General features: G+C 29.9%; 1 protein-coding gene across 3 annotated transcripts in view; it reads left to right on the top strand.

Moving 5' to 3' along the window:
• The window catches only part of LOC134687446 (serine/threonine-protein kinase 33-like), a 33,466-nt gene extending 24,700 nt beyond the window's left edge, over window positions 1-8,766 (top strand). For 2 of the 3 annotated variants that reach the window (XM_063547753.1, XM_063547751.1), the window contains exons 6-12: window positions 2,412-2,499; window positions 4,194-4,269; window positions 5,270-5,385; window positions 5,764-5,849; window positions 6,514-6,660; window positions 7,015-7,077; window positions 7,949-8,766. In XM_063547753.1, coding sequence (XP_063403823.1) covers window positions 2,412-2,499; window positions 4,194-4,269; window positions 5,270-5,385; window positions 5,764-5,849; window positions 6,514-6,660; window positions 7,015-7,077; window positions 7,949-8,137 — 765 coding nt within the window. In that variant the 3' untranslated portion in view covers window positions 8,138-8,766. Of the gene's footprint in view, window positions 1-2,411; window positions 2,500-4,193; window positions 4,270-5,269; window positions 5,391-5,763; window positions 5,850-6,513; window positions 6,661-7,014; window positions 7,078-7,948 lie in introns of all 3 variants that reach the window. The other variant, XM_063547752.1, reaches the window with a different exon arrangement.
• The last annotated feature ends 3,579 nt before the right edge of the window (window positions 8,767-12,345 follow it).

The following is a 12,345-nucleotide window of genomic DNA, read 5'->3' as shown; positions in this document are numbered from 1 at the left end:
CTGAAAATCTATACTATAACACAAATCAAGTAAGCAAAATTATTAAACTATGTCAAAGACATGTGGACAACACAAACTATCATGCATTGAAGCTTGTACAATCTATGCATTTGACATTGCATGAACATGTTTTTATACATGTCATTTTGACCCATATACTGGTTAAGGTAAATTTAAGAGTACAATTTAGGGGAATTAATTACCTTTTTGACTCTTAATATGTCTCAAATGCTTGCGTTTATATTTCTTCATGCATTCCAAGCCCCTTAAGTCATGTGTGTTTTCAAGCTGGAGACAATTTCATCTACAGAATATCATGTACAAATGCTATATGTGGGCTGGGCTTATTTCACTTAACTCTCGTTATTAATGGCATGAGAAATAATATTTCATTTTTCAAATACCAACTTCATTTCTAATTTAATAATAAAAAAAGGGGGGGGGGAAACAACTGGCTAAGACATTTGCACATTTGTTCTGTTTAGAAGTTGTTCCCCATTGCAATACAAGAACAAAGTCAGTAATTAGAGCTCTTTTATAGAAACCCTGTCATTGAAGTAGTTGGAAAATTTAATGACAGAGAGCTACGTAATAAGATTTGCCTGTACTAGTACTTGTTAACTGTTACTGGAGATATGTCTAACTCTGTAAAGTTCTTTTACTGGAGTAAGGAAAAAACCCAAGCACAGACAAACATTCACCAGCAATATTATTTATGAAACCCATTCAAAATAGACTATAGGGAATCACTTTGAATTAAATTGAATAATGATTAACCAAAAACGTCTGGATTGTAGTAGTATTCAAACAAACATATTCATTTAATGTGTTAGAATAGGCATGGATATTAAGAGTTGACTGGGAACCAGATAAAAGAACAATGTTTTATTGGCCTAAAGAATTTTCCAGGTTTGAAAAATTGACTTGTAAAAATATCATCTAGGTCTATTTTGAAAAAATTCAATAAATGCATGACATGTTTGATATGAAGACAAAAAGAAAGAAAAGTTAACAGATGCATTTATCATGGCATATATTCATTTTCATAAGGTTGATTAATATCCTACGCAGCTCATATGAAAGAAAAATAATAATAAAAAAATTCTTCCATGATTTAAAAAACTTTACCATAATGGATGTCAATAATCTAGATAAAAATAATAATGACATAGAAATTTCTCAGCAACACTGGCGGTTTAATAATAGAAAGTATAAGGTTAAATGGCGCAAAATGTATTAGAAATTCCGATTAATGAAAACTTTTCACTCCTTTAAACACAATGAAGAAAACAATAGTATGTTCATATTTACCAATATATTCAATTCAGATGACGCAGGGGCTGGTGGAATTGTATATAATTAATGGTTGTGCATCAGTGCAATATTGATGAGTTTATAGATAGGTTCCTTGTCAGATCATATAAAACTTAATTAATATTTTTATAGGAGTTTGTTTGGTTAACTAGATATTGATAATTTTTACAAGGATATTTTAAAGACGGTTTTGTTTCCATTCATATGTTATATTGAATGAACATTTGAATAGGATGGCATTCAATAATTAGTTCATAGTATTAATATGATAATTTTAGATATATTCATTTAGAACTGAACTTAAATAAGTTCTGAATTTGTATCAAGTTGAATGGTTTGTATCAAAGATTTGTATCCATGAAAGCTTTCTAAAAGATCAAGTTCCTGTGCAAATGGGTGTTTCATGGATTAATATTTCTAACAAGGTGGTTATGCTTCTAAAGATGTGATAATGAACAAATAAGTAAGGAAGTCCTCCCCCAGCCATTAATCAATACACTATTCATTTGTTACTTAGATCTTCCTATTGTCATTATTTATGACATATATTCTCATTATTCAGTGTTAGATCAATAAATATTCTTTTCATCTTTAGGTATTTATAATTTGCTGCTTCATTTCTTTTGAAAATGTCTCATTTTGAGGAGGGGTTGGGTTTATTGATTATTGATATTGTAAACAAACTTATTTTTTGCGGATACTTTATTTCTCTTTTTAACCCATTTTGCAGTGATTTAATATTGCAATTTTCAAATTTACTTGATGTAATTAGTTCAGATTGGCATTATTTTTCTAGTCAAGAAAATATAGTGAATCTAAAAATTATTTTTGTTTACAGTATATGCACATCAGCATATTACAAAACAGTGCATCACCTATCTGGCAAGCTTTCGACCAAACACTGGAGTATTTTAGAGGAGGGGGGGGGGGGGGGCGCATCAAATTCAGCATTTTGGGAATAATTACTAAAAATTAAAAAAACATCAAACCAACCCACTAGGACTTCAACATATTTTGCTGTTAGCATTACTAGAATGGTGTGAAGTTTAAATTTATGAACCTCATAGGAATAACTTTTTTTATTTTTTTTATTCCAGGTTACAGATTTTGGTTTGTCAGTAGTGAAAGGTGGAGTTGGTCATGATAATATGATGCAAGATTTTTGTGGAACTCCTATTTATATGTGTAAGTTCTTAAAGACGAAAAACAACAAAATATTTCATTAGTAGAGTTGTTGATATGTCTAATTCAAGATTTGTCAATTAAGTTCAAGCTTTTACTTTTAGAATTTTAATGCAAAGGGAAACAACTTCTATTTACATGTAGAACAAGCTGTATCCTTTCTATATGAATACTTTATTTTTAAAAAAAAGGATCTAAGGAGAACAAAAATCATAAGGGTCTCTACAAAAAGCAAAACACAGTAGTTTAAAAGTGGTAATTGAACAGTTTTGTTCTGAATGCATCTCTTACCAAGGGCTAAAATACCCTCAAGAGAATCATATTTCTATTCTGAAAGGGATCCATCTTTGATAAGCTGCAATCACAATAGAAATATTTATAATAATTGTGCAAAAATTCATCGCATCGTTATGAAAGTTAATTCTGAGATAGGTCTGAAATAGTTTAATTAGTCTTAATGTACCTTCTAACGACAAATTGGTCATTTGTCAAAGGAACAAGTCTATATTTATCTACTGGTTTGTAAAAGAATGTAAGTTTCTTGCCTTGGGTTGTATGCTACCATCATTACTTGTTTCTACACTAGAAAAATCTTACTGTATAAATTGTTTTAATGTTTAAATATAGATTCTTACACTGTAACAAGTGTATTACGATATTTCTCCACTCGAGACAATTAAATTTTATTATTTTTAAAAAGTGTGAGGCTTGCCGAGCCCTTTAAATAATAAAATTTAACTTTCGAGAGTGGAGAAATATCGTAATACACGAGTTATAGTGTCGGAATCTGTTTCTCTAATGCTTTTTATCGTTCTTTTTCAAAGATTTTCAGAAAATTGTGCTCTTTATAAGCGACGTCATCAGGCAAGGTCGCCTTTTTTCATGACGTCACAATAGGAAAATTGAGAAGAAAACAAAACATTTTGATGCATAATCAAATTTCGACTAATCATTTGCCGAGAACAGATTTTTCACTAGTGAGGAGAAATATTTTTCTCACACTGGTCAGGAAATGTGAAAATAGCACAAAAATTAGAGAAAGGCCAATAAAGGGGCATCAAACCAAATCAAAAAAAGCAATGCTTTTCTTAGTAAAGATTCCTGCACAAAACTTATAAACAGTAGTTTGAGTAGGGAAACTGCCTTAAGGAAGCCTTCTTGTCATGTTTTGGATTTTTTTTCAGATTTTCGGAATCCTCTGATTTTATCCATTTGAATGCCTTGAAAAAAAGTGCTGGTGACCCCCATTTTTCTTTTTATAAATCTTTTACATGTATAATGATAAGCCATCTGTAAAAGTCTTATAAAATTTTAATTACTTTTTAACAGTTTTTGAGAACTTCAACTTTGTCAATGATAAAGCTATGAAAAGTCAAGAGAGAATATTTTGCGCCAAATATTTCATAGGCTTATATCTCAAAAACAAGCATGGTGACCTATATATTTATTTTGCTCTTTATTAATCCCCTATCAATATAAACTAGTGGTTTAAAAAGTTAATTGCTCTGAAACTGAGAAGCAAACTTCTTTATATATAATAAGTAAGTTACAAAACCACCGCGACAAGGATGGAGAAATATAAAGCCTATGTTGTGCAACTTGTAAGTTCAAAAGTTATTTCTACTATTTCTTTAAACAATGCTGATTGTGTTTTCATCACTAAATATATTTACATATGATATCAATTTAAATTTTAGCTCCAGAAATAATAGACAATAAGGCTTACAGTCAACAGTGTGATGTTTGGGCCATGGGTGTCATCATGTATTCATTGTAAGTAATAGTGAAATATTTTAAACATTTACTATGTAGATAAAATTATAAGAAGATGTGGTATAAGTGTCAATAGAGAAACCTCTCCATCCAAGTCAAAATTAGTAAAAAGTAAACCATTATAGGTCAAAGTACTGCCTTCAACAAGGAGCCTTTGCTCACACCAAACAGCAAACTGTAAATGGCCCCCACATTAAATAGTGTAAAACCATTCAAACAGGAAAACCAAAGGTCTAATCTATATAAAAAATGAGAAACTCCTGTGAACCACATCAATAATCAATAACCACTGAACAGGTTCCTAATTTAGGACAGGTGCAAACAAATGCAGCAGATTAAAATGTTTTGTGGCTCCGTTCGTTCTTCCATCTGTGCGTCCGTTCAGGTTAAAGTTTTTGGTCAAGGTAGTTTTTGATGAAGCTGAAGTCCAATCAACTTGAAACTTAGTACACTTGTTGCTTATGATATGATCTTTCTAATTTTAAAGCCAAATTAGACTTTTGACTCCAATTTCACGGTCCAATGAACATAGAAAATGAAAGTGGGAGCTTCAGGTTAAAGTTTTTGGTCAAGGTTGTTTTTGATGAAATTGAAGTCCAATCAACTTGAAACTTAGTACATATTTTCCCTATAGTATAATCTTTATAATTTTAATGCCAAATTAGATTATTAATCAATTTCATGGTCCATGGAACATGGAAAAGGATAGTCAGAGTGGGGCATCCATGTACTTTGGACACATTCTTGTTAATGACTCAATCAAACAAAATCTTTCACATAAACTTCTTGAATCAACTGAAATAGACACTTACTGTTTGAAAACTGTCCAAAATATTTTGTCAGATGAGCCTAAAATTTGAGGCCGAAATCTACCCTTACCAGACCTACTCCTTTAATAGATGTTTTTATTTGCCATATCCAATGATACATATTTTATGATGGAAAGGTTATTCATTTGTGTATGTTAAAGATTCCTTTTAAGAATAGGTGGTCTTTTCAGATTATGTGGTTCACCTCCATTCAAGGCAAACACTGAAGAAGAATTGTATGAAATTATTAAAAAGGGAGAAATTGATTATACAACAAATCCAGTATGGAATACAATATCAGAAGATGGTAAGGTTATAAAAAAAATAGTTATTAACAATTTACAAGCTCACTAGGGAGATATAATAACCTCTCTTAACACTGACAGAAGACAAATTTAATTATACCCCTGCTTGAAAAATTGATTTGACAATGTACAGCAGGCAAGCAGCTGCCAAACAGGAAAACACTTTTTTCAAATTTAGATAAGTTGTTTCCTGTGATTAAAAGAAGGTCAAATTTATCTAAAATTATGTCCCTTTATAATTTTATATGATATGAAAGCCCGGGTATCATCTGTGTCCCTTTTTTCTAGTGATATTTCAAAATTTATGTTTTAAAAGGTATAGAAGTAGATCCACATTTAATTATATTTTCAAGAGATTTTATAATATTTATATATTTCAGCAAAGAAATGCATAGAATTGATGTTAAGGACAGACCCAGCCCATAGGTCATCAGCCAGTGAAGTCCTACATCATGCATGGATAACTGTAAGTCATTTATTACTTTTATAACGCAGTCAAAAAATTGATATCAGTACAAATTAAATATCTGTAGTGCGACATAACTTGTTTACAAAATGATTTTGCATGGTTCCTGGTTTTTTTTGGGACAATTTGTCTGAAAAGTCCAATGCAGGAGAGGTATAAGGTTTAATCCTTATTTCAGTCAAACCAGACATGACCTTATTGTTATCTTCTGCATCTCCTCCAAGCACATAGCATTTAAGAAGTAAGAGCATAGAATTGAGTGCTCAGTGTTTTATGTTAGTGTGAACATCTTTCTTGTTGACTGTAACCTTGTGATAATCTGATGAGCTAGCATATTTAAGAATGTATCACTCAGGGTTTCGTTTTTTTAAATTGAGAATGGAAATGGGGAATGTGTCAAAGAGACAACAGCAGAAGGTCACCAACAGGTCTTCAATGCAGCTAGAAATTCCCTCACTTTGAGGGGTCCTTCAGCTGGTCCCTAAACAAATATATTTACCAGTTCAGTGATAATAGATCTGTGTTTGTTTTTTTGTTTCAAAATCTGACATTACATTTATGAACCTGGAAGAAAAAAGTTGAAAAGTAAAGATGATGTTTTCATTAGTGGCAATATCTGTACACAGTAATTAAAGTCATTTAAATGGAAAATATTGTTTTGCAGGGTATACAAAGAGAAAGTAGAAATGTTTTAGATTTGATGAAGCAATTCAGATTAGAAGAGGAGGGACAAAAAAGTGCAATAAATGGGGAGGTTGAAAATGGTGAAGATCCAAATTCTCTTTCAGAGGAACCAACTCCAGAAACATCGGTATAATGATATTAAAGTTGTAATTTACATAAACAGTTACTTGCAACTAGTTGTTTTCTTTCTTAACTTATGACTGAATATGTAACAACTTAATAAAAAAATAAAAAAATATTATACTAAGGCTAAGGGTATACTCATATTGAGAAACCTCTATAAAGATACTTAATTTACTTCAACAACTTTAGATTGACAGAATATTAATTTTTCTATTATTTATTTTATGTGAATAGCAGTGCTCTATTCATCTGTTTGATTTTTTTTTCAAAAGTATTCAACGAGATGTTCACAGAACAATTTTTAAAGAATAATAGAAATATTTCCCAATTTTTTTCATATAAATATTTTATTTTTTAGGAAAGAGAATCAAGGAAAAATTCAGCTGAGGGAAAAAAGCCTGGTTCTGGTGGTAAATCAGGGGTAAGTTCATTTATGTATATAGATATTAGATATTGTATCCTTGATTTAATCAATTACATTTGAAAGTAATAAACCTCATCCCTGGTATCATATAAATATCAGGAATCTTGAACCATTATTGGTTTCAGGGGAGATATTTGATGTTGTTGTTGAACCATTATTGGTTTCAGGGGAGATATTTGATGTTGTTGAACCATTATTGGTTTCAGGGGAGATATTTGATGTTGTTGTGGAACCATTATTGGTTTCAGGGGAGATATTTGATGTTGTTGTTGAACCATTATTGGTTTCAGGGGAGATATTTGATGTTGTTGTTGAACCATTATTGGTTTCAGGGGAGATATTTGATGTTGTTGTTTAACCATTATTGGTTTCAGGGGAGATATTTGATGTTGCTGTTGGACAGATTTTTTTTTTTAACTGGAATAATACAAACATATGTACATAGACGATATAACAGAACTAGTTCTTAATTAAAAACAAGATTTCGATGACATCATATGACTTTATTTGTCAACTGTTTTAATATAAAATATTCCAATACTATAGTCAGAAACAGCTATAAACTGCTTAATAATTTTTGAAAATGAAATGTCTTAGGTCCTTGGCACAATGCATTATGAAGTTTAAAAGGCAAAGACTGGTCAGTTTAGAATTGTCCAGTAGGGTGACATGTCTTCTTACAAACTGTTGTGAGCTAGCAAATAAAAAAACAGACTCACTTAATTGTATTGCATTTAATAACTTTTCTTGTACTATATATGCATATAATTTGCCACTGGATGATAAATAGCTATCCATCTGTATGTCTTAATGTGAAATGAAAATATGTATATATTAGTGTCAGAGTTGATTCTTTTTTCAATTGCAGAGTTCGCAGAATTCAACTAAAAGTTCCACTGCTGAAAAATCACAAAGACTAAGTACGCCTGGTCAACGAACTGTTTCTAAATCACCAGCTCCCAAAGCAAATAATTTAAAAACTCTTAATAACAATACCAGACCAACAACGAATCTTCTTTCTACTGGTAAATCTACAGCGGCAAAGAAAAAGACATGACGTAAGGATTGTTAAATATGTGACAAGGTATCAAAAGATGGCCAGAACATCGGCAGACACTGCACACACTACTAGTATTGGCATCTAGTTGTGATTCTATGTTATATAACAACTATTTTAAACAATAGAAAAACAGAATGGAAGTGGAAGGCAGGCATATGGAGTTATATATGATGTTCATATTAATTGTCAAATATTAAAGGTTTGAAATTTGATGAGAATATACTATGAAGTGAACAAAATTGTTTATGTTTCTTCTATTCTGCACTGATTTATACTTTTTCTGACCAATTGATTGGGTTTGTTTTTCTATAAACCAAGTGTTGCTTCATTGTTCTAGCATTTTAGTAATTGAATTTAAATTATGACATCAAATTTATTTGCAGTTTTCAGATTTTGCCATTCTGTTTGTATGAAAAATATGTTTATTATGTCTGAGTATATCAAATAAAAAAAAACACATTTTAAGCATCTTCTTGAAAAACACTGACCAACCTTCAATGGTTAAATTTTAAACATTTGAAATAATGAGCTTCAATTTTTAAATGTCTATATATGAATCAACAAAAAAGATATCATCCTTATAGAAAATGCTTTGTTTGTTTTTGTTTCTTTAAACTATATATCAATCAATTTGGTGTCCCCCAAGGTTCTATACTTGGTCCCCTATTGTTTGTACTATTTATAAACGACCTTCCCTTATGTATTGAAAATTGTGAAACAGACCTATATGCTGATGACACCACTCTTCATAAATCTGGGAAAAACATAGAAAACATACATGATGATGTTCAAGAAGATTTATACAGGGTTGAAGAGTGGTGTAAAATGAACAACATGTTCATTAATGCAAATAAAACAAAATGTTTGGTTACTGGAACAAAACAGAAACTATCAATTCAGACTTATCAACCAAACTTGATAATAAATTCAAAAGTTTTACAAAATTCTTCATGTGAAAAATTATTAGGTGTTAAAATTGACAACACACTTAACTGGAAAAATCAAATTGACCAAGTTTGTGCTAATATATCATCCAGAATATACCTTCTTTCTAAAATAAAGAAGTTTTTAGATATAAATGCAAGGAAAACATATTACAATGGGTATATTCTTCCCTTAATTGACTACTGCTGTATTATTTGGGGTGAATGTAAAAATGAAGGGAAAACAAGAATTTTAAAACTCCAAAAAAGAGCAGCAAGATTAATTCTAGATGCAGATCCTTTATCCCCCTCAGCCCCCTTATTTAAAAAACTTGGGTGGATGACAGTTGACAATAGAATAAATTACCACAAATATTTACTTCTATATAAATGTATGCGTATGGAAGCACCAATGTACCTAGTTCAAAAGTTTAAACTGAAATCAGATAATAATCCTTACTCCTTAAGAGGTGTCACTCAAGGTAATCTGATAGTTCCTAAGCCAAAAGCTGAACTATTTAAGAAATCCTTTGCTTATTCTGGATCAGTATTATGGAATGGACTACCACACAAAATGCGTAAGGCTCAAAACACTTTTACTTTTAAGCAAAGTATCAAGAAGTACCTAACACAATCCTGATAAGAAATATTTGCTACAATCATGACAATGCATTTGTAATGTATATTTTTTATTTTCATTTGATTTTTTTGACTACATGTATACTTCTTAAACAGCATTATATCTTATGTTAATAACAATACATTGAACTACATGACTGTAAATTAACTATGTGTAAATATCTGTTTTGATTGTATTGTAATTTGTATGTGAGGGCCTCAGGGAAGATTAGTTTATTGTAACTAACTGAGTTTACCCTCTTTAAATAAAGAATTTATTATTATTATTATTAATCATTTCAAATCCATTCATTATGTTTGCCTTATTTATTTTTGTTTAAACTTATTACTTCTGTACATTGTATCTACATGTTACACATTTTTGCTATGCAGTGGCATTTCAATTAAATATTTTATCAGAATTGCTGTATTATGTTTAACAAATTTTGTAAAAACTGATAAAAATATGCAATTGTTTCAAAAGTTATTCCAGAAAGGAAATGCAAAACTTTTGCATCAGTCACAAAACTTTAACCCAAAGAAAAGTTTTGACTTAATATGCAGATGATTATAAAATGTGATTAACATTTTTACTCCCTGAGTTGCCATTGAAATTATTCCTTATATGGAGTGACAATTCAAACAATTTTATTTTTCAATGATAATTGAATATAAAGATGTATTTCACTGCTGACTATACAGTTGACAGTGATAACAAACACCATTTACACTTAACCAAATTACATCATAAAGAGAAGGCTGTATCGAGACATTCTTATTTCAATGATTAAAAATTGAAAATATAGATAAATCTTTGGTACTGTAAATTCAGAAATTATTTCGTGCATTTATTATTGCGATTTTGTCATTTTAGACTTAAATCCAATTTAAATTTTTATTATTTTGAGAAAAATCTTGTTTAATTCATATAAAATATTTCAAAATGTGAGTTTAAATTTTCATGTTGACAACTCTGTCGCATTTTTCGCAATAATAATAACCTCGCATTAATTTCTGAATAAACAGTATGCTATGATCATTTATTTATTTATTAAAAAACAATATTTTCACATTTCTTTTAGATTTAAAATAATTTTAATGAATTTTGATAACTACAGGTAGCATTCAAGATGAAATAAAATATTTGTATAATTTTTCCAGCATACTAGCCAATAATAGGGGTCTAGTTCTCCAGCGTTTGAAATCAATAGAGAAAATGGTGAAGTTTTGATTTGTTGTAACTCATTTGTCAACTGTATATAATACTGCTGATGATAAAATGCTTACAGTTTTGTGCTCAAATGATGTTGTGCCAAATTCTGGGCATTTACTTTTGAATATTTGTGCCTTTATACAATTACAAATCTATTTTTAGTGCTGTTTTCAGTTATTTAGTTTTATTTTTGTTGTCAAATAATGGTTTTCCTTATTAAACTTTATGCTTTGTTTGCCAATCCAATTTATTTTTCATTTGAGTTGATTATATATTTTTTTCAACAGCTAGAGAAATATGTTTATTCTTAAGTTTTAAAGTGAAATTTTTCAAATGTGTGTTTTGAAGCTTAAATTTACAGTAAAAGAATTCCGTCCAACATTTACATTTTATTGGTGTGATGTTTCTATTATATAATTGCAAATGTTATATTTTTTTATGCATTTCATATAATATACATTTCACAGAATAGAGAAAAACCGTCCAAGAAATTATAAACGGGAAATTATTTAAAACATTAAAATTTATTTTGTTAATAATATGAATGGTTGCAAAAGTATATGTGTGAGGTATGTTGTATAAATGATTTTGTTTGAAATCTTGCCTGTTTAAAGACCAGTATTTACCAGATGTTGGTTGTGGGATACTTCGTTAATGATGTTTCGAGAATAGTGTACCATTTAATCATTTCAGGTCATTTAAATGTTACTTTTATCTTACTGTGGGTTCATCATTATTCATGGGGTTATAATTTTGTGGAGGAATTTAAATTTTCAACTAAGTTCAAATTTCTACTTTTGCTTAAATGCAAACTTTGAATAAACAGTGCAATCAAATATCTACAAAAATTGGTACCCATCAATACAATGAATCCGCAGTATCTGTTTTCTGCTACTGTAGAAATTGAGATGGAATGGTAGATTTTTAAGCAAAATAAAAGTGAAGGTGGAATGATTTTGTATATTATTTATATATTCAGCTTTTTAGACCTACACACTTGGAAATAACTTGAAATATGTAGTAAGCTATGAAGGTTTTTGATTTTGAAGTGTGATAGAAACAGTAATTCAAAGTTTGTTTGCCAATGAGGAAGATTAACCAAGAAAAAAATAATTGAAATAGAATATTGAGGGATTTGATATTTTTTATAATTATGTTGAATGTGCAGAAGTTATCTCCCCTCAAGAAATTTTACTTTCTATTATATTCTAGTATAATTGCACATTCACAGTGATATTTCAAATGTGTCATGATAAAAATATCAATTAACATGCCATACACATGTACCATTTTACCAGGGTGCACATTAACCACATCATTTTATCAAAACGATGTACCATTTCACCAGGGTGCATATTAGCCAAGACATAATTTCATCAAAACCATGTACCATTTCACCAGGGTGCACGTTAGCAAAGATTTTCAGATCGATGTACCATTTCACCAGGGTG

The sequence above is a fragment of the Mytilus trossulus genome, chromosome 10, assembly GCF_036588685.1.
Source record: "Mytilus trossulus isolate FHL-02 chromosome 10, PNRI_Mtr1.1.1.hap1, whole genome shotgun sequence".
Lineage (NCBI taxonomy): Eukaryota > Metazoa > Mollusca > Bivalvia > Mytilida > Mytilidae > Mytilus > Mytilus trossulus.
The sequence above is the reverse complement of the archived record's forward strand: the minus strand, read 5'-3'. Positions and strand labels throughout refer to the sequence as shown.